The sequence below is a fragment of the Ylistrum balloti genome, unplaced genomic scaffold (assembly GCF_031769215.1).
Source record: "Ylistrum balloti isolate Yb309-2 unplaced genomic scaffold, AGI_CSIRO_Ybal_v1 Utg369578, whole genome shotgun sequence".
Lineage (NCBI taxonomy): Eukaryota > Metazoa > Mollusca > Bivalvia > Pectinida > Pectinidae > Ylistrum > Ylistrum balloti.
In genome coordinates this window covers 942,067-965,103 of record NW_026781870.1, presented here as the reverse complement: position 1 = coordinate 965,103, position 23,037 = coordinate 942,067, and the positions used below count along the sequence as shown (strand labels likewise).

At 35.3% G+C, this 23,037-nt stretch overlaps 1 protein-coding gene across 1 annotated transcript in view; it reads right to left on the bottom strand.

Moving 5' to 3' along the window:
* Positions 1 to 23,037, bottom strand: part of LOC132543147 (laminin subunit alpha-like) — a 65,676-nt gene that overhangs the window by 23,030 nt on the left and 19,609 nt on the right. Inside the window, exons 15-47 of the mRNA XM_060206617.1 lie at positions 22,439 to 22,538; positions 21,554 to 21,710; positions 20,193 to 20,462; positions 18,592 to 18,686; positions 17,989 to 18,157; positions 17,443 to 17,603; positions 17,134 to 17,245; positions 16,900 to 16,982; positions 16,346 to 16,496; positions 16,044 to 16,173; positions 15,417 to 15,565; positions 14,852 to 14,967; positions 14,418 to 14,623; positions 13,348 to 13,478; positions 12,564 to 12,634; positions 12,210 to 12,267; positions 11,730 to 11,801; positions 11,040 to 11,180; positions 10,344 to 10,499; positions 9,747 to 9,845; positions 9,131 to 9,217; positions 8,121 to 8,242; positions 7,675 to 7,783; positions 7,224 to 7,337; positions 6,843 to 6,961; positions 6,647 to 6,730; positions 5,258 to 5,469; positions 4,869 to 4,969; positions 4,427 to 4,607; positions 3,083 to 3,220; positions 2,633 to 2,784; positions 1,151 to 1,255; positions 708 to 819 (exon numbers count right to left, since the gene is read on the bottom strand). Of these exons, the coding sequence (XP_060062600.1) occupies positions 708 to 819; positions 1,151 to 1,255; positions 2,633 to 2,784; positions 3,083 to 3,220; positions 4,427 to 4,607; positions 4,869 to 4,969; positions 5,258 to 5,469; positions 6,647 to 6,730; positions 6,843 to 6,961; positions 7,224 to 7,337; positions 7,675 to 7,783; positions 8,121 to 8,242; positions 9,131 to 9,217; positions 9,747 to 9,845; positions 10,344 to 10,499; positions 11,040 to 11,180; positions 11,730 to 11,801; positions 12,210 to 12,267; positions 12,564 to 12,634; positions 13,348 to 13,478; positions 14,418 to 14,623; positions 14,852 to 14,967; positions 15,417 to 15,565; positions 16,044 to 16,173; positions 16,346 to 16,496; positions 16,900 to 16,982; positions 17,134 to 17,245; positions 17,443 to 17,603; positions 17,989 to 18,157; positions 18,592 to 18,686; positions 20,193 to 20,462; positions 21,554 to 21,710; positions 22,439 to 22,538 (4,263 nt within the window). The remainder of the gene's footprint in view (positions 1 to 707; positions 820 to 1,150; positions 1,256 to 2,632; positions 2,785 to 3,082; positions 3,221 to 4,426; positions 4,608 to 4,868; positions 4,970 to 5,257; positions 5,470 to 6,646; positions 6,731 to 6,842; positions 6,962 to 7,223; positions 7,338 to 7,674; positions 7,784 to 8,120; positions 8,243 to 9,130; positions 9,218 to 9,746; positions 9,846 to 10,343; positions 10,500 to 11,039; positions 11,181 to 11,729; positions 11,802 to 12,209; positions 12,268 to 12,563; positions 12,635 to 13,347; positions 13,479 to 14,417; positions 14,624 to 14,851; positions 14,968 to 15,416; positions 15,566 to 16,043; positions 16,174 to 16,345; positions 16,497 to 16,899; positions 16,983 to 17,133; positions 17,246 to 17,442; positions 17,604 to 17,988; positions 18,158 to 18,591; positions 18,687 to 20,192; positions 20,463 to 21,553; positions 21,711 to 22,438; positions 22,539 to 23,037) is intronic.

Below are 23,037 nucleotides of genomic sequence, written 5' to 3'. Positions count from 1 at the left end.
GAAGCAATTGTTTATTTTTCATTTATTTATATTTATTTACTTTTAAATTTTAAATTAAATTAAATTTTAAATTACTTTAAAACTTTTGAAGAATTCTATGGTTGACTCATTTCTGTCTAAATGAAATAAACAGCAGAGACTGACTGGAGTAACACAATCAATACTCCAAGTGCATATGTAAATTAGCACAGCCAATGTCAGCTTAAGATATCTCTAACAGAGTCTTGTTCTATTTCTAGAATTGGTGACCTTGACCTTAAGGAACTTGTACAATCTATATTGTTAATCTCTGTATCAATGGGTAAGACCTTGTGAGATTAAGACAGGTGGATTCTGAGATAATATCCAGAGATGACTGTAGAGAGATGACCAACAAAGGTATGATACTGATTACAACAGTCACCTCTCTGACAGTTAGAAGTGTCAAGATTACATTACAAATACACTACATGTTATGTTTACTTCACCAAAGACAGAAGATGGCAGGTCAAAGAAGCAATCTTCATTTTAAGACTTCAACAAAAATTATTGTACTTTTAGGTATTTCAAAATTTTAAGTTATTTTTTTTTTATTTCTAAGTCTTTAAGACTTTGTCAGCCATTTCCACTTTGATGTCTTTATACATTTGAAACTGAAAAAAAAAAGAAATATTTTCTTTTTCTTGTGTACATTTGGGCATCAAATACTATCATCATATCATATTTACCATTAGATCCAGCACTGACATCTTCACTGTTCTGTTCAAGGTCAAGGGCTTTGGTGAGGAATTGTTCAGCTTCCTCCTTTACCAGGCCAGCAGACACTATCTGTGTATTGGACTGTAAGATAAAGAATGTGCACATCATCAATACATATCCAAACTTAGGACACATCCTTGTCACATATTTGGTCATTGCTCTGAATTAATATTTTTGACAAACATGTAAACAAGACAGACAGTGACCCAAAAACAAAAAGGAGTTTAGTGTCCTAATTTGTTGAAAATGTTTCTGTGATGAGAGGAAATAATTCTGCATGGTTAGGGTAAAAAAATTGCCATATAACACAAGTCACCACCGTATCACCATTAGTAAATTACTAACCATCTACATTATTGCGATAGTTTACCTTTGACTTCTTACATCAACCAAAAGATTCACAAATACTGACCATTGCCACGGTGTCATCTGCCAGTTCTATGATCTCTGTAACGGCCTGCCTCAGTGGTGTCAGGGAAAATGCATCTTCTGCTGCTTTCATTTTGTCGATCTTAGGCTAGAACCATGGAGGAGAAAAGTTAATTTACTTCAAGAACCATAGAGAAAAGGTCTTTCACTTCAAGAACCATGGAGGAGAAAAGTTATTTTACTTCAAGAACCATGGAGTAGAAAAGATCTTTTACTTCAAGAACCATGGAGGAGAAAAGATCTTTTACTTCAAGAACCATGGAGGAGAAAAGACCTTTCACTTCAAGAACCATGGAGAAAAGATCTTTCACTTCAAGAACCATGGAGGAGAAAAGATCTTTTACTTCAAGAACCATGGAGGAAAAAGATCTTTTACTTCACTTGGAAGAACCATGGAGGAGGAGAAAAGATCTTTTACTTCAAGAACCATGGAGGAAAAAGATCTTTTACTTCAAGAACCATTCTTTCACTTCAAGAACCATGGAGGAGAAAAGATCTTTCACTTCAAGAACCATGGAGGAGAAAAGATCTTTTACTTCAAGAACCATGGAGGAGAAAAGATCTTTCACTTCAAGAACCATGGAGGAGAAAAGATCTTTTACTTCAAGAACCATGGAGGAGAAAAGACCTTTCACTTCAAGAACCATGGAGGAGAAAAGACCTTTCACTTCAAGAACCATGGAGGAGAAAAGATCTTTTACTTCAAGAACCATGGAGGAGAAAAGATCTTTCACTTCAAGAACCATGGAGGAGAAAAGATCTTTTACTTCAAGAACCATGGAGGAGAAAAGACCTTTTACTTCAAGAACCATGGAGGAGAAAAGATCTTTTACTTCAAGAACCATGGAGGAGAAAAGATCTTTTACTTCAAGAACCATGGAGGAGAAAAGATCTTTTACTTCAAGAACCATGGAGGAGAAAAGATCTTTCACTTCAAGAACCATGGAGGAGAAAAGACCTTTTACTTCAAGAACCATGGAGGAGAAAAGATCTTTTACTTCAAGAACCATGGAGGAGAAAAGATCTTTTACTTCAAGAACCATGGAGAAAAGATCTTTTACTTCAAGAACCATGGAGGAGAAAAGATCTTTTACTTCAAGAACCATGGAGGAGAAAAGATCTTTTACTTCAAGAACCATGGAGGAGAAAAGATCTTTCACTTCAAGATTTTATTTACAGGAATTTATCTTGGTTTTTGATGCCCTGATCCTTTTTTGTTATATCTTTTTTCTTTACAGAAAATATTATGTACATTACCATATTTAACGGCCATTGGTACCCTTATATAATACACAACACTAGCACTATATACACAGGGCATTGGTAGTTCTGATTTATTTATCAAAACTGTTATCAAAATATCAGGTTAAATCGTTAAAAAGAAAATGAAAATGTCCGATTCTATCACCGTTTTTCACTTTGATTTCTGTAACACACTTTAATAGAAACTTGACTAAAAACATACTCCATTAATGGCGACTGAATCGTTGATGGCTTGCAGACGCTTCATGGCTGTCACTCCAACAGAGACTGTTGCCAGGTTACCGGTCAAGCTGGTTAGATTTCTATCCATGAATTCTAAGTCATCCAGCAAAATGTGCACACAACTGTCACAGGCTAGAATACAAAGAGGGGATGGAACAGATAAGCTGCGATTGTTAATGACGTTAATGACCTAAAGACAGCGTAAAAATATTGCCATGACATCATTTTGTGTTTGCATCGATTCATTATTTTATGCTACACTAAAATAGATGTAGATCAAAATTCATACATTAATTGTAGCCTAATTCCTTTTTGACAACAGAAGTACAAGCAGTTTACTTCAAAAAATAAAACAAAGTACTGACAAAAAGTTCTTTTAATAGTTTTTTTAATGAGGTTATCTTTCCTCATGGGTGAAGAGACAACTTACGACGGCATCCCTCATTGGGTACGAGGATCCAGCGTGGAAGGCATCTATCACACCTTTCACCAGTGACACCCTCCAGACACTGACACACCCCAGTAAATGGATTACAGGTCATAGCACCATCTGCCTCACAGTCACACTCTGTACACACACAGCAACATGATAATCCACTTTACTCCACTTTATATTGTTGCCATTAAAAGCATCAGTTAACTGTTTAGTAATATGTATAGTGAATATGTATAGTGAAACCCACTTAATGTCACTTCTGTTAATGTCACTTTCCAGTTAATATCACATTTTCTTGAAACACATGTTTCTATGTATTACCATTATTTTCCATATGCCATTTTCATGACATCTGTTTGGCCATTAAAAATAACCACTTACATTAATAGTCAGTGAAACATGGCGTTTCAAAGTTGAACAATACACACTCTGTTAGCTTTTTTTTTGTGGTAATGCTTGAGCTGCGATCTTCAGATCACATTTGATCAAAGTTGCAGAGATAAACACTGTACATATATCAACTTTGCTATGATACACCATTATAAAGCCTATATATCAAAGAAAGAATGAATTATGTGGCAAAACATCAGCTGATGACAAGTGTCATGTATGAACCACATATAAATGGAATATTACATAATGATGACATCATCATTCAAGATAATTCATGATTCCAATTTAGGTATTTCAAAGAATAAACAAATGAAAGCTATGGAAACTCATTGTTCTTATGGGAAAAACAAATAATTTCAATTGTTTTACCTACAAACAATTTCTGTTAGTTTGGCACATCAGAAAATTAACTTCTGGGTTAAGACGTCCGGAAAAAAATGTGTCAACTGTTTATGTCACATTCCACTTATTATCACATTTTCCCCCAACAAATGGAACATGATATTCAACGGGTTTCAATGTACATGTATCATAGAAATTTTATTTTAGAAACAGCTTTTATCTTGCTATCCGACTGTTATCCTGTGAATTAACCCCCTTGTAAATTTTTCACATATATGCCACGAGTATATATCTTTATCCTTATTTATCCTGGAGCATTTTTCATCGACTGCATCATTATGAAATTGATTGCGATGTCACAATCTGGACAAGGACATTACTTCAAGAAGTGGAAATGGCACAACAATATGGCCACCGTCATTTGATATTGCCCTCCACATTTTACCATTAAATCCGTCAAAGTGAAATATTTTTGATTTATGTGATAAAAAGTATTTTCAATTTTGTTTTCATTTCATATATTTCATCAAAGTTGTCTCACAAGTTTTAACTTTTGCAATAAAAACTTTTTGATGTTAAGAAATTGAAAATGATTGTTCTCACTTTGACAACCAGTTGCAGTATAGTCGAAGAAGCCGTCCATACACTCGTCACACATCAGGCCTGTAACACCCGGCTGACAGGAGCATTGTCCACTGACAAGGTCACACTGAAGGCTGGTGGCGGCTAGTCCACAGTTACAGTCCCGACAACCCTCGCAGTTGTCAAATCCATATGTGTTGGGCTGTGCATTGAATTAAATACCTTGGATTTCTTACTTATATAATGGGAGTCCATCAATTATCAAATTTATACCAAACTAATGAAAACAATTTTGAGAGAAAAAAATCATTGAATTCATTTGTTTAATTTAAAACATATTTCTTAATTCCAGTAGATTTGAAAGAAAAATTGACGTCGAGTGTAATTGTAAAGAAAAACTGATACAGACTATCCTGAATTCTGTATCATGCAATAAGTACTAAAAGTAAGTAATTCTACTCACTGCACAGCTATCGCAGTCCTCGCCCTGCACATTTGGTTTACACATACACTGTCCTACAGCGTTGTCACACAGCTGAGAACCACATTGGTCACAGGTACAGGCTGTAAGGACACAGGTGTTATAATTATAGTACAAGTTATACAGTGGCACTTACTACAGGTAAAATACAAGTATACAGGCTGTAAGGACACAGGTGTTATAATTATAGTACAGGTTATACAGTGGCACTTACTACAGGTAAAATACAGGTATACAGGCTGTAAGGACACAGGTGTTATAATTATAATATAAAGTATACAGAATGTCTGGAAGTATTCGCCCTACAGAACAGGTTAATGCCATACTGATATTTTCATTACTGTAATGAATCGAAGGAACATTTCCAATACCTTGACAATTTTTGGCTTCAACAGCATCACCATACCACCAATCACGACACTGAGAACAGTCGACGCCTGTTGAGTTGTTGTCACACATAAGACATGCACCAGTCACCTCGCTACACGAGCCGCGGTTGTTCATATCAATATTTCCGGAACATTGACACATTTCACAACGACCGCCCTCCTCATTGGGATTGCCATAGTAACCTGGGGCACATCTACAAAACGGGAGATAATCAGAAACTGTATTTTGTTGTATGTTCCATGGATATGACATTAAGTGCGATTTCAGTAGAAATGACAACAAATTCTATATCAATGTCCTGTAATAAGCCCACCTATATGTCAGTATTCATGTATTGTTCTCAATCTATATATCTAGTTCATAGCAGGATAAAATAACTATATAAATATTAGCCTAATTCTGTATTCAAATACTCAAATTAATGTCAATTCCATATGGTATGCAACTTTCAAATTCAGCGTGCACATCTTTATATACTAGGCCTTTGTACTGTAACATTTTACCAATACAGAACATAATGGTACCTACAATGACTCGTTTTGTTTTAATATGATTAACATAGCATATAACTAGTTTGACTGAAAAGTTGTCTACACCAAATTGTCTAGCTTTAAAACTGGGATTCTAAAATATAAAAATATCAAGAAAATATATCACAGAAATGAGAAGATTTGAGGAAACAATATATCCTCTCATAAATCAGAAGTCAAAAGTAGTATCAAAACATATATAAATAAAACAATTGTAATAGTACTACATTAAATCAACTGTTTCAGAATACACCTTAAAACAAAAATAATTATATCCACATGTGGAACAATGCTGGACCGGACCGTGTTACAATCAAACTAGCTAAATATCAAAGAAGACTAATATTCATATAATTGATCATACAACACTTTGTTTTACCTGAATATGGGTGAACTCAAGCCCTCCTGCCTTTGGCTAATTAGTGTCATATGAATTATACAGGTGTAAAATTTTGAACACCACTGATACCTTGATTGTTTGCTTGACAAAAAGCAGGTCAGAATGAAAATTTGACAATCATTTGACAGAGCAAATAAATGAATTTTAATGATCTTCCAAATTCTATCAAACAATTGTGAAAAATGAATATTTGAATATCATTTTTCTATTCTAATACTGTCCTACTTAACAAATATTGGAAAGTTTGCTGGCATTCCTAGTAAAAATCTTTCTGAAGGATTACAAGTGTATAGTATAGTATATATGAATGAAATGACAAATAAAACACTAAACTTTTTCACCTTTACTCAACTGGCCCCATATTCGCACCTCTCCTATCTAAATCACAGTCTATCTCTGTGGTCCTGTCAACACTGGTGTATCTATTGTACAGAACTTACCTATCACAGAGGAGACCAGCATAGCCCGGCTGACAGTCACAGGAAACCATCTCACCATTGTAAGCATTACATCCAAACGCAAAACTGAAAAAAAAAAGGTCGAAGTCCACCATTGAAATTTTACACTAAATAACATATCACACGTGAATGTAATTGCTGAAAGGTTTTATTTAAAGACAAACTCTGCTGTACTAACTTGTTACTAGCGATGGGGAGAGGACAGCTACAGATGGTACAGCCCTCACGGGACGGGTCACCATAGTGACCAGGCAGACAGGTCTCGCAGTGGTCTCCCATGGTGTTGTCAAGACAACCCTGTCAAACAAACACAGAGTGATATCAAATTAAACTCCACACACATTAAATGCTTTGTAAAGCTATCGACAATCTGCTTTACAGGAATATAAACTTTAGATACCTCGTTATACCTCTCTATCAGAAAAAGGTCAGTAACTCTTGTGTTCTTCGATTAGTGTTATGAAGTAATATTATGGATGAAGTTGAAAAAGAATAGGATCTAGTTTAGCCCTACTCAACAATATTCAACCTTTTTTAATGTCTATAACTGAGTGCTTACCAAACACATTCCAGTATCAGGGTCGCATGTATCTGTGTGTCCGTTGCACATACACGGTATACATGCACCAAGGAATGGTGCATTTTGAGTGCGGTAGTATCCCTGAGAACAGCTCTACAAAATAATACAAACCATTTTACAATACAAAGCCTCACTCAATTATTGAAAATCAGTAACATTTTCTTTATTTTGTAAAATTTTCCTTCAATCTGAAAGTCATAATACAACAAGCAAATTTTGTTCTCATTGAAATGCTGATAAATGACCTTCCCTATGATAAATATACTCCAACAGGGACAGCACCTTACACTTTTCAGCATTTGCATCTCTTTCACCTTCAGCATTTTGTTTCTTGTTTGTAATATTTGAAGCCATTTTATAGAAAACATTTATACTAAATTTCAACAGATAAAGATATTAGAATGATGATAAAGTCAAACATGGCCCTCACCTCACAAGATGTGCCTGTGTAACCTGGAGGACAATTACATTGCTCTACAGACAAAGCTTGACCATCACTACCATCAGGGGATGCCACCAACATAGTCACATTCATCAGCCTGTTGGGTAAAACATCATGCATCACATACAAGAAATAACATCTTATAAGTGATGTCCCAAAAACGAGCTATGGACATAAAATTCAGAATAATTTATTGTACAGAGATATAGGTATTCATCAACTCTACAGTGTAAAAATACCAAAAATAAAAAAGTTAAAAAAAACCAAAAAAACCAAAAAAAACCCTGAACACTTGAGAAGTATGCGTCTCATTTGTCTGAAAACCTCTAATTGATCTTATTGACGTAGTCTTATTTCTGTTGATCAAGCTTAAATGACGACCTTGACTTGATGTACTAGTGTTTGTTTTTGACCTTGATCTTTCCAATACGTACCTGAGCTGGTCAATGTTGGTGGTGTAAGCCGATCTTATGTGTATGGACTGGAGATCCACTAAGACTGACATGAAATTGTCACGATTCACGAATGTCCTTGTATCACTATACAGAAATTGGGCCTACAAAGGAAGAACAATCATACTGTGTAACTATATCACATGCAAAAAGCATATCAACTTACTATATAAAAAAGTTATTTGACATCAATTTGGATTTTTATGCACCAACAAGAAAGAACTCCCTAGGCACTAAAACACTCTACAACTGAATCAGCCATCACTGTATTGATCTAACAATAAGTCCATGTCTGGTAATAAGCCTACCCACACCAACTGTCTTTTTTTTTTAATGCCAACAGTTATTTTTCCTTTTGTCCTGAAATTAGCACATCTTCCTCGCTGTGTCTAGCCTCTCTGGGCTTATGGCCAGATAGATATGGAGGCATTCAGAAACAAACTACAGTTACAATAACCCTAGGTGTGATGGGGTGATATGACTGACCCAACCACCAATCAAGGACAAGTTGTGCTGTTATTGTCATCGTTAAGAGATGTGCTCGCGACTCATCAAATAGAATTGAAAGTCATGTCTGCAGAATCAATAGTAAATGTTCAGGGATAAAACTGAAGTCCTGCTTGAAGAATTAAAAAAAAATCCTTCTGAAGTTAGGCTAATATCTGTAAAAATTTTATTTAGAATTCAGTTAAATGGCCATAACAATGGAAAAATGGCAATAACCAAATCTAAGCCTGACATATCAAATCACAGTTCTATATCTGTTACAGCGTAAAACAAAATCATAACCAAATGATGGACAAGGGTAACACTATATGCTCCTGACCATGGCGGGGTAAAAAAAAAAAATATGAAGATTTAAAATTGTGAATTGTTCAAAAACAGATAAAAGCCCTAACTTTCCATAGCTTAACATCTGAATTAGAGAAAAAGATATATAATTGAACTCTCTACAAAGAAGTATTTATCAGAAGTATTTAAATTGAAGTTACCTCCACCAATGGTACTGTGACCTCGTAAACACCACCTCCTTGGTAATCAGCAGCATCAAGCATGTGCATAATGGTCATGTTACTACCCTGTAAACACAGATATTCAATCAGACCAACAGATATATCTTATATAAGATTATAGACATCTGTTTATGACGTTACCTCAATCTTTGATAGAATATCGGCTTTAACTGCCTGTGATAGTTATAAGAGTTCTTTACATTCCTTGATCACAGAGCTGGCCGATCTGTCATGTAGTTAACTGATGTCATATTGATGGGTAGACACATGCATGATTCTGATATCATATATAAATGTTTACACACTTGTCTGGACAGATAACATTTCTGAGTAAATTGTTTTTAAGGAAACAGATCAAAACTTTTGTTTAGTTTTTAATGAATATGAATTTTACCATGAACATTCCGGGTCTTTTAATTCATTTCCGTATCATATTTAATTTGTAACAATTTATCATTTGCCATTTTTATGAAAATTAGCAATCTGCCTTAAAGGGTCCAAAATTTGCTATGAATCTAATGATCAATTATTGGGGTGGCATCTTTAGTTTACTATGAAGATAGCATCCTTCACCGTTATTTTAGGGAACACTTACTGTAAGGATCACAGCAGGTCCGGTAGTCTCCTCTTCTGTTGTGGGGTCTTCGAGCATGTAGATAAAGGAATACTGCAGACGACCACCATAGGACACCACCTACACAAACAGAGTATGATGGGCTATTTCCATTACATATATGTCATTATCATCTGACACCATGGACCTGTTTCTTTAGGTGAACAAAGTAGTGCATATAATTTTAAATGTAACGTTTCCTTGTAAAATCATAACTGACCTGCAGATGTTAATACATCATAAAAGTCTGTCAAGGATTTGTATAAAGTGAAATCAGATTATAAATTTCATCCTTGTTATATGACCAATCAGGTCCAACAGGTAAACAAAACCAGCTATAAACTCAAATCTCCTAAACATGACCTCTAACCCTTGACATGACCTTGGAATACTGGATATGGTTTATGATCTAAGGACCCAGAAATTTCAAATTAAAAAAATTCCTAGATACGATTTCTTGAACCAGATCCATACAAATCTAATACCATCAGCACGACTTCATATATTGACCCATTGACCTCTTATGTCCTTACCCAAATGACCTTGGATTATATCCATTGTTCTGTGCTAAATACTGACCTTGTTGCCCAAGTAAGATTGGGGAGCACTCCAGTAAATGGCTTCGTCAGAGTTGGTGATATAGGTCTGTACATTCAGAATAGCCACAATATCTCCAGCCTCTCGCACTGCACTTGGGTCGACGTTTGTGGCTGTCCATCCCATCATGTCCTTGTGCTGTAACAATAGAACAACAAAGGTTTTCGTCATTTGAATTTGAACAAGTTAGCTGCTTTTCCATTTTACATAAAAATATCCATCCATTAAAACAAATCTTGAAACACTTCCAAAAAGATCTCACCTGTATACTTACTATTGATCATTAAATCATATAAACGGATGTTTTACTGTCTGTATTTACAATAGGCCTAACACTCCATCAGCAAATACATTAATCCAAGCAGACAGCACAGCAATTTTTGACCAATTAGAAGTGCGGAATGTTGTCATAAAAAAAACAATGGTTGCTACTTGTGTAATATTAAATATATTTTATATATACTATATATAATATTAATATTTTAATGTAATATAAATACATATATTAAATATCAGGGTAAATTCCTTCACTTACTGAGAGACTGTTAAAATATAAACAGACTGTTCATACAATGATAGACTGCTCAGTTACTAAGAGACTGCACAATAATGATGGCCGAGTCATATAACGTTTAATCTGAGATTGACTAATGACAGATATTCCTAGAGTAAGCTCACCATGTCCCAGGTAAAGATGGTACTGTCACAGGTCTGAGTTGTGCCGAAACAGAAACATCTGGTACATCCCTTGGGGTTGCGAGGGTCAAGATTAAATGTTCCTGGCTGACATCTGTCGCACGTGCCCCCATCAACATTGGCCTACATAGGTAAATACCAAAATTTAAAATATATTCATTTTTTAAAAAAACTGCTAGAAATATTCAGGGAAAATGAAAAAATAAAAACTAAGTAAATAAATAAAAAACATCACATACCATATTCGACCCAATTAGCGCCCATGTCCTTATAAGCGCCCCCTCCCCCTTTCAGATACCTAAAAGTCTAGATTTGCTTACGTTTTAGTCACAATCAAGAATTGCTTCAAGCCGGTTTATAAGGTGATGTACTCCAGAAAAACATAAAAAACTTTTTATATCTAACATGGTTTTTTTGCATGTAAAAAAACTAGTGATTGTATAAATACATGAACCATACAGTAGATTTTTAGTACTTAATGTGATTCTTTTACATCTAAGATGGTCTCTAATAAGTGCCCCCCCCCCATTAAATTGCAATATTTTTAGCGCCCTGGGCGCTTATTGGATTGAATACAGTATATGTTATTTATCTATAATACTATATCTAAAACTTTGATGAGAACATTTAAAATTTGATTTACTGGTCTACATATCTATTGTTAATCTTTACCTTACAAAGACACTGGCCATTGGTTTGATCACAGATGGTCTGTTCAGTACCGACAGTTTGACAGTTACACAACTATCACACTTCACTAGAAAGGTGACATTCTGTACAGGTAATGATGTGTTCACTAGAAAGGTGGTCATTCTGTACAGGTAATGATGTGTCCACTAGAAAGGTCATTCTGTACAGGTAATGATGTGTTCACTAGAAAGGTCATTCTGTACAGGGGATGACGTGTTCACTAGAAAGGTCATTCTGTACAGGGGATGATGTGTCCACTAGAAAGGTCATTCTGTACAGGTAATGATGTGTCCACTAGAAAGGTCATTCTGTACAGGTAATGATGTGTTCACTAGAAAGGTCATTCTGTACAGGTAATGATGTGTTCACTAGAAAGGTCATTCTGTACAGGTAATGATGTGTTCACTAGAAAGGTCATTCTGTACAGGTAATGATGTGTTCACTAGAAAGGTCATTCTGTACAGGGGATGATGTGTCATTCTGTACAGGTAATGATGTGTTCACTAGAAAGGTGGTCATTCTGTACAGGTAATGATGTGTTCACTAGAAAGGTGGTCATTCTGTACAGGTAATGATGTGTTCACTAGAAAGGTGGTCATTCTGTACAGGTAATGATGTGTTCACTAGAAAGGTCATTCTGTACAGGTAATGATGTGTTCACTAGAAAGGTGGTCATTCTGTACAGGTAATGATGTGTTCACTAGAAAGGTGGTCATTCTGTACAGGTAATGATGTGTTCACTAGAAAGGTGGTCATTCTGTACAGGGAATAGTATGTTAACTAAAGAGGTCATCCAGTATAGGGAATTGTTCATACCTGCACTGACCAGTTCCTTGCTCACAGTTGAGGTCATTATTCAGCACACCATAGTAGCTACATTCACAGTCCTACAAAACATGGAAAAATGACTGTGAAATATTCATCATTACAATGGACAAATCAATCATTCATTGGACACCATATGTTAATAATTTTACTAAGAATGACACCACAAATAGTCTTTTTAACCACCCTCCCCTCCTTTTTTTTGTAATTTGATATTTCAAACCATTATTTGAATAATTTCTGTAAATTTCCAATTTTCAACTGTAATTGTAATTTGCTTTTCTCCTAGTATTTGAAAAATACAAATATTCTAAAAATAAGACTTTAGAATTTAAGGTAATGCTAGAATTCAATGTTTTAATGTGAAGGTTTTATTGTCAAGAGGTTCAATTGTTTTTTGTTATTTTCAAAATTGATTAAAATTGACAAATTATACACCTGAAAGATGGAACTGATAGAGAATCATAGTCTATTACAAAAATTTTCTTTGGGTTAATAAGGTCACTACAAAAAGAATTCATATAACACAAATAGTAGAAGTTATAAGTCTGACATCATCAAAATGTCCAACTCCAATCTCCTAATGGTTTGTGTTATAAGAAGTATTATTCTATAGACTTATTGTCTGTTTTATGACTTCATTGATTTTACTTTTAGCAAAACCGAAAATTTGAACTATAAAGAAATAACTGGTAACAGAAACATTGATCTCCGTAAATGATATCTTCTATTAACATGTCATAACAAAGTTCCAATTGTAACCCGAATAACTTACAGTACAGCCAACAAGAGGATCATAACCAAAAGTCTCGGCCACACACTGGTCACACATTGTTCCAGCCACGCGGGGAGGACAAACACATTCGCCCGTGATGGGATGGCACTTTCCGTATGGGCAGTTACATTCTGTAAAGCAAAATATCCTTTAATTTACAATAAGTCATCATATATACAGACTGAAAGCTATGAACAAATCTTTAATTGAAAACAAGTCACATTTTCACATTAAAATCTATGAAAATTTCTCTGTCATATACAACAGTTTTTGTCATCACATTACTGCCCAACTATCAATGTTATGATACTGTGTTGTAATGATAAATTCAATCATCAAGGTGTTCACGAAATATCATTAAGCAGCGATACTTTTACGAGAACAGTTTCTTAGAGAGGTTTAAACTTTAAAAATCCTCAGAATTATATGTCCTAATTTCATTTACTATGGAAGGTTGGTTTGTTTCCATAAATTATTTTCACTGGTTCCAATTTTGGCCATTGTTGGGATGTATTTTTCGTAAAAGTTATGAAACAATAGATTTCTTGTTTACTTTATTTTCAATTTATCTATTTTTTGTATTTCATTGATCCTTCGAAAACGGAGGAAAATAAAATACCTGAAACATAACAACCTTCACTAAACATAAGTCTTGGTCCTGGTGTATTGTTCTACATGTCATCAGCCTGTTATCCATTGAGTTCACTCATGTAATAATTCTGCAAGTCAATTGAGTAATAAACCCTGGAACATTTTTCACTGGCCATGCCAGTCATACATCGATTGTAATGCCATGATATGCACAATGACAACAGATCATGTCTGAAAATGGCATAGTGAAATAGTTGCTTCTGTTTGATTTTGTCCCAAAAATTTTGACATGAAAGCCTGTCAAAATCAATTTTTTCTGAGATATGGGATAAAAACATCTAAGTTGTTTTACTTTCAAATGAATCTTTCTGAGTTTTTTAATTTTCACTCAGGCTCCCAAAGATAAAAACAGACTTGTTCCTATGAAAAGAAAAAATCATTAAAGATTTTATGTATATGCTCATGGAATCTGTACTGACCTCTACAGTTAGGGAAACCATAGTAACCCTCAGCACAATGAGTACAGCTGCGACCTATGACGTTATCACGACACTGGCACTGACCGCCAAAGTTCACACAGCTAAAGCTTAGAGAGCCGTCGATATCACAGCTGCATGGTACAGCACCATTGTTGAACTCGGTGGTCAAGGAGAAGATCCCCTGACGACAAAACTCGGAGTTGCTTCTGTAAACAAGATGCATATCAACATAAAGATGTTTTTTTAACAATCAACTTTAATATTTCATTATCAATAAATTGCTGTATTAATGACTCAGGGAAATGAATTATTCATATATGGACAATATAAGTGATAATGATGTAAAAAAAGAGTCCATCACTTGTCAGTGCCTGTATATGTAAATACACATTTGCTGAATGAGCAAAGAAAAGGGTTTTCCTAAGGATACATACATAAGTTGAAAGCCTGGGCCCACACAGTTTGCCAGGAAGTTAGCAGAGTCATCAACTGGCTGAACATCTAAGTCAGCAGCGGAGAAGCGAGAAGCCGGAATCATCAACAGGTAGTCCTAGAAATACCAGTAACAAGGGAAGACCATGAATCCTAAATACCACTAGATATTCACATATATCTTGTCATCTGAGAGGAAAATACAACATTACTGTAAAAAATATTGTTATTCTATTATCTCTCTCATTGCTTTTGCACCTGTAGACTCCGACATTGACAAACTCCGCCCCAAAGAAGGGATTATCAATACCTGAACATTCATTAACTTACATACAAAGGTGTAACCGGGAAACACGGAGATTCTAACCCCGTCTTATCCGTGGATGACTCTTTGCGATTCCTTAAAGCCTCAGTGCCATGTTTTCTTTGTATGTTTGGTTTTTTGCAGTTAATTTAAAGCTATCTCCTGTTGTTTTTCTACAGATGGATGATATAGCTATAGCCCATTAAGACCTCCCTCACTACACATATATCTTTTGGGATTGTGACCAAATTCAGAACAATTACCAAGAAGATGTCACGGCCGCTGGTGTTGTTGAGACGAATGGAGACCCTGTTGTCATTCACACCAATGGTGTTGCTGCCGTCTTGTTCGTCAAAGAAGATCAGTCCTCGACAGCCAGAAACACCTGGGCAATACCTCGGTCGGAACATACCTGGAAGGATGGCATATTATATCATACCATTGTCTTTAACATAAACATTTTTTCCAACATCAACAACTGCAAGTAACTTCTTTTTTTTTTTTTTTAAATTAAAACTAGAAATCCTGCTAGATAGACACAAATGGTCCCCCATCACTCAATCCCGTACATGTAAATAGCAATGTTTGACAATCTTTTTATGAATCCAACAGTGACTTGTCAAACCCTTAAACACAACAATTCTCAGGTATTGTTACTGTCAGCCTTTATATAAATAACCAGAATCAGAGATGAAGTTGCAAAAGTAACGATATTGATATTAGGAACAAACAGGACAAGACAGATTGGGACAAACTTCATGAAAGACCTTTGCATAACAAAATGTCAACGGTGTCTTCTATGCTTGAATTTTCTTTGTCAAAGAATATGATTTATAGCCATAGCTTTAGATGCAGCAATTCATTTTTTTTAGTAAAATTTGAATACTGACCACTATATACTTGACCATCAGCATGAATGGTAACTGGGAGGTCAATTCCTGCTTCACTTGGTAGGTAGAAGTGGACGACAAACACATAGCGGTCAGGATTCTGAACTGTGGTCTCCACCTCAATAGTTGACTGTAAGTCAATATGTAAAATGTAAAAATCATCACAATTTTTTTTAAGCATGAAATTTTGTTTTTTTTTTTTTTAAGATATTCCTGAAATTTACATACAGTTGAAACTTTTAAGTAAGTTTGATATTTGCATGGATATCAAAATTTTATCAATATTTGTCGATCTAACTTACTACTGTATCATTTAGATGCACTAATCCAATATTATCGCCCACAATCCAGGATGGGAACTCGTTGGGTCCAACACGCAGGTCTTGATTGGGTGGGTCCTCAAACTCAACCCTACGAGAGTCTGCTGGAACTGACCACTGGGAACCAATACATCTGAAAGCCAACACATACAGCTTTATAGTTCAGTATCAACTATTTGATAATCTATAGCGAAGAGTTTTTTGCATTGTAAAAATATCATGAAAATTTAATGAAAAAAATGTTGACATCAACAAAATGACCAAAATAAGCATAAGATGTCAAGGTCCACAAATCTCGGAACTTTCTGATATACCATGTGTTTAGATCTAGTAACAATAATCAAAAACGTTATCTCCTTATAAAGAATCACGTCAGACAATTCAATCATTATCTTCCAGACATTAAAGTAACAAGAAGCTGAGAAAAAAAAAAAACATGTTGTTTAAACTATTGCATAATTCATTGAAGCATTTTTGTCTCCTTAAAAAACGATTACCTGACGTAATGGAGGACATGAGTTGATGTGGCTACTTACATGCCGTTGATACGGATGCAGATGATGCTAGGACGAATGTATCCGAGAGTCCAATCAGGATATGGGATTGCCACTACAGAGCCCTACATTGAAAAGTTAAAACCTTTTCAATCTAATACAGTTTCTTACATAAATATAGCAGAATGTAAAATCTTATTATATATTACACATGCATGAAATGATGATCATAACCAATATTTTTGAATGTTTGAACTTGAGAAAATGGATTCTTACAATTGCTACATCCACGTCATCGTCACCAGTGAGGATGATCTGGGCAGTTCCGTTGATGAAGGTGAGAGCTGGCATACTGTTTAGGTCCTTCAGTACTTCACGACATAGTACACTGTAACAGAGGTATTTTTACTACAATATTAACAACCTTTGTAGGATTAATCCATTATTCCAGGATTCACAAGGACTTAAAAGATTATTTCTAAGTCACATTTATGAACCTGTAAAGAGCTCAAAAAGCATTTTAACCAAAAGACCCGAACACTTGACCACTATCATTTGAGACCAGATATTCATCACTATGGTTACCTGTATTTACAGTTGCTAAGAGACACAGTTCCAAGGTAGTCCCCTTCTGGAGTCCTCATGGTGACATTTATTTCCTGTGTTGTGTTGGATAGGGCAAAGTAGTTGACCACTATGATGTACTGACCAGCATCAGGAACTGCCAGGTTCAGATTTAGTGAATTCTGTAAAGTATGAAACAATAAAAACTGTCATACTAATTACAGTTCATCTGGAAACTCTATTCTTGCTTTTTATTATTAGAATCACTATAATTTGTTCTAACCCTCCTTAAAAAAACAAACCTCCCTTTTGCAGGGATATGTAAATATTAAGTAATCATCACTCAGTTTAATGAGACTAAATCATTATTGAAATCAACATGTGTGATTACCTATGATTTTTAAGAAGAGAAATTTTCTACGATTTCTTGGAGACAAACCTACCATCAATTGTACAGTCATGAACATAGTATTATATATATTGTCTATGTGGCAATGGTAGCCACAAAGCTACAGAAAGGTACACACAATTTTTCAAATTCATTTGAAAGTTATATTGATGACTGACCTGGTTTTTGTCTAACTTGGCCATTCCGTCGAGATCAAGTTCATCTAGGATGTCTCTGTCACTGAATACTTGTGTGGGAACCACATTGCCATCTGTATCAATAGTGTACCCACTCTCACCAGACACCGCAGGGAAACGTGACAGGTCAGGGTAGTTATAATACAGACACCTAAAACATTTGCCAAAATCAAAATCATATAAGTAAAATGTTCCTCCAATGTATAGCACAGAAGGATATATCTATGAGAAGGACTCCAGTCTCTCATCAACTTACAATTCACTATGTTGGTACCCAACTGCTCACTGTAAACAACTAAATGAAATATGCAAATACGTACAACTAAAAAATTTCATAACCAAAAAGAAAAATGTCCAGCATTAACACAATCAAGTTTATTTTGTAAAAGATATTTTCAAGTTATTTTTTATCAAAACAAAAAAGATACCTCACATCCGGCCACAAGTGTTCGGTAAAACTGCCAAAATTTCAAAAACACCTGTCATTTTAAAGTACCTTAGTAAGATCAGTCATACAAATATCATTAACAAATATCCTGTTACAGCCTTAAAAAGTTTTTAATTGTTCCCAAGGACAATACTTACGGGCCTTCATCATCTGGTATGGTACAGGGACGTGTGACTGTCTGCTGCAATACTGTAGCCTCATAGTAAGCTTGTGGTACTAGCACCATGTAATCCTAGTAAAGCAAGGAACTATCTCATTACAGTCAACTAAAAACAATGTGCTATCAACATTTTAACATGGTCAGACATTTCAATCACAAACTTTGCTACTGGATTTTAATACTGTGATGACAATTAAGCTTTAAGGAAAGTCACATTAAAGAAATACAAAAAAATTTAAAACATGTCATACATTGGTATAGAAATCCTTTAGACTTACATTAGTAAGTCTAATGACTTTGATATTCAGTAATATAATTATGAAACTAAAAACAACATTTTCCTGATACAAATGGACTGATCTATAAATAGATAGGAGAGACACCACCCTCCTTATGTTATCACAATGGACTGATCTATAAATAGATAGGTGAGACACCACCTTCCTTATGTTATCACAATGGACTGATCTATGAATAGATAGGCGAGACACCACCTTCCTTATGTTATCACAATGGACTGATCTATAAATAGATAGGAGAGACACCACCCTCCTTATGTTATCACAATGGACTGATCTATAAATAAATAGGAGAGACACCACCCTCCTTATGTTATCACAATGGACTGATCTATAAATAGATAGGTGAGACACCACCCTCCTTATGTTATCACAATGGACTGATCTATAAATAGATAGGAGAGACACCACCCTCCTTATGTTATCACAATGGACTGATCTATAAATAGATAGGTGAGACACCACCCTCCTTATGTTATCACAATGGACTGACCTATAAATAGATAGGAGAGACACCACCCTCCTTATGTTATCACAATGGACTGATCTATAAATAGATAGGAGAGACACCACCCTCCTTGTGTTATCACAATGGACTGATCTATAAATAGATAGGAGAGACACCACCCTCCTTGTGTTATCACAATGGACTGATCTATAAATAGATAGGAGAGACACCACCCTCCTTGTGTTATCACAATGGACTGATCTATAAATAGATAGAGACACCACCCTCCTTATGTTATCACAATGGACTGATCTATAAATAGATAGGAGAGACACCACCCTCCTTGTGTTATCACAATGGACTGATCTATAAATAGATAGGAGAGACACCACCCTCCTTGTGTTATCACAATGGACTGATCTATAAATAGATAGGAGAGACACCACCCTCCTTATGTTATCACAATGGACTGATCTATAAATAGATAGGAGAGACACCACCCTCCTTGTGTTATTCCAATGTCTTTATCCCACAAACCTAAACCTGGTAATACACCAATTTTTACCTATTGATGTTGAGTAAAATAACAAACATTTGCTATTTCATTGTCCTGTAACAAGCTCATCTCCTAACAATGAATCAGAATTGGAATGTTAGCCCCCTGGGCTTATTACCAGACATGTATGGTAACATCAAAGTGACATTCAAAGGTAACCTACAAAATAGATCTAGTCAAGAATGTTCCTGGAGCAGAGTAACATCTGTAAACAATCACCATAATATGATTTATATAAGTAAATGTCAATAGGTAGTTATGTTGTTAGACCTTACCAGGAGCAAAAGGTCCGGGGATTTAATAGAGATTGTCCAGTAGCCAGGGTTCAGCACAAAGTCCTTCACTCCAGTTGTAGAGCCAACCGTCACAAACTGTGGCATCTCTGAGTGGACAAACAATACCTCACTGGTCTGTTTAACGTCAGCCACTGACTGTGGAGTGAGAGTTACCTCCCCCTTAACAGTATAGGCGTTCAGATTTTCAAAGCGGTAGATGATACGGTACAGACTCGGTCGCATCACATTGACATCCATCAAGACTTCAGGCTATATATAAATACAAGATTTACACTTAGTTACAGGTCTCGCCTGGTTTCTTAGAATGGTACTTTTTAAGCAAAATGCATATACACTAAAATTCATGTTTCCCTCCAACCCCTCCCTGAACTTTGATGAAACTAGATGTACCATGTAATGTAGTCTTGTTTTGCTTTTCATGTAGAGTGGTAAAAAATGGTAGATTTTTACCTACTACTTATGGATTTGTTTCATGGGACCATCCCCTAATTTTGCATACTTTAAATGAATTTGTAGGAGATTTCATACTTATTAGCAAAAGGACTCATTTATAAATTCAAAACTTCTGTGAAAGTGAATTAATACTGCTCTAGTGTTCTAGAAATAAAAAATCAAAGCATTCTTAAACAAAATTGACAATAAAAATTCTCAAAATAAAGTACACACAAAAATAAAGTGAGAATTCTTGTGTATAATCCAAATATTCTCATTCAACAATCATCAAAGATATGTTTAATGAGATCACACATCTCAATAGCAGGAAAATAAATAAAACCTATATTATGTAGACAGTGTGACAACATTTGTGACAGACAAATTCTATATTATGTAGACAGTGTGACAACATTTGTGACAGACAAATTCTATATTATGTAGACAGTGTGACAACATTTGTGACAGACAAATTCTATATTATGTTCAGTGTGACAACATTTGTGATAGACAAATTCTATATTATGTAGACAAAGCCTGACAGTGTTTGTGACAGACAAAACCTATATTATGTAGACAGTGTGACAACATTTGTGACAGACAAATTCTATATTATGTAGACAGTGTGACAACATTTGTGACAGACAAATTCTATATTATGTACAGTGTGACAACATTTGTGACAGACAAATTCTATATTATGTAGACAGTGTGACAGTGTTTGTGACAGACAAATTCTATATTATGTAGACAGTGTGACAACATTTGTGACAGACAAATTCTATATTATGTAGACAGTGTGACAACATTTGTGACAGACAAATTCTATATTATGTAGACAGTGTGACAACATTTGTGACAGACAAATTCTATATTATGTAAACAGTGTGACAGCATTTGTGACAGACCTGCAGATGAGTAAGGATGGCGTATCCTCTCCAGGAAAAGTTACTAAATATTTCCTGATCAAAACCGTATCTGATGCTGGAACCCTCTGGCGTGTGTCCATCCTCAATTTCATAGATCAGCTGTTGGAGGGATGGATAGAAATGAAGGGTGTCTGGGCTGTCAACATACAATGTATCACATACGAAATTCAAGTCAGTATAGACATTTGGTAAAGTATAGAATTAAGTAGTCGATACAAGATGTTGACAAACATTCATAAGAAATAAAATAAGTCTGTAACTCATAGAACATCATCTTACTAAACATCCACATCTAAGCTTTACTGAGTTTTCAAAACATTTGCCTGGACCCTTGGTTTACTGACATTACCCTGCGTTTGCCCTGGACCCTCATTTGGCCCTAACCCTTGGTTTACAGACCTTTTGCATCCTTTGCTCTAGACCCTTGGTTTGCATACCTTTTGCATTGCTTGCCCAAAACCTTTGGTTTACTGACCTTTCACAACGTTTACCCAGACCCATGGATTTACTGACCTTTTGCATTGTTTACCCACACCCATGGATTAACTGACCTTTCACAACGTTTACCCAGACCCATGGATTTACTGACCTTTCACAACGTTTACCCACACCCATGGATTTACTGACCTTTCACAACGTTTACCCACACCCATGGATTTACTGACCTTTCACAACGTTTACCCACACCCATGGATTTACTGACCTTTTCTCATTGTTTACCCAGACCCATGGATTTACATAAAAAACTACTAACATTAGAAAGCTTTCACAACGTTTTCAAGTTGGACCTTTCACAACGTTTACCCAGACCCATGGATTTACTGACCTTTCACAACGTGTACCAAGACCCATGGATTTACTGACCTTTCACAACGTTTACCGCGAACTCTTGGTTTACATCTGCACTGGCCGGTCATACTGTCACAGACTGGAGTCACTGATCCACCCATGTCACAGTTACACTCTGAGGGACAGAATAAAAATATCACATTAAAAACTACTAACATTAGAAAGCTTCCATTCTTTAAAGTTGGATCCCCTAATGCTACAGTTAAACTATGGCAACATGAAAAGTTCAACATCAGGAAGTGCTCATACATGGTGTTATAACCAAGATCTTAAAATCTCAGTCAAACTGTTGCATTATCCAAATTAAAAAACTAACTTGATTGGACAGTCCCACTTTAAACAAGAATCAAAACTAAAATTAAAGTCAGAAATTTCATGCAAAAGGTTAGTTCCTAAAAATTAAATTTTCCACTGAAAAGCATTTCAGATGTTGAGGAAAATTTTTGGAGTCTCCTTTAAATCCTATAAAATTAATCATGAAAAAAGCACTCTTATATTCTTTAATTCAATAAATATTAAGGAAATTAGGACAGATGACAGTCAGATTAGTACACTAACTGAAACAAATTTTCTAATTCAATTTACCATAAACTACTTCTGTATAAATGAAAGTG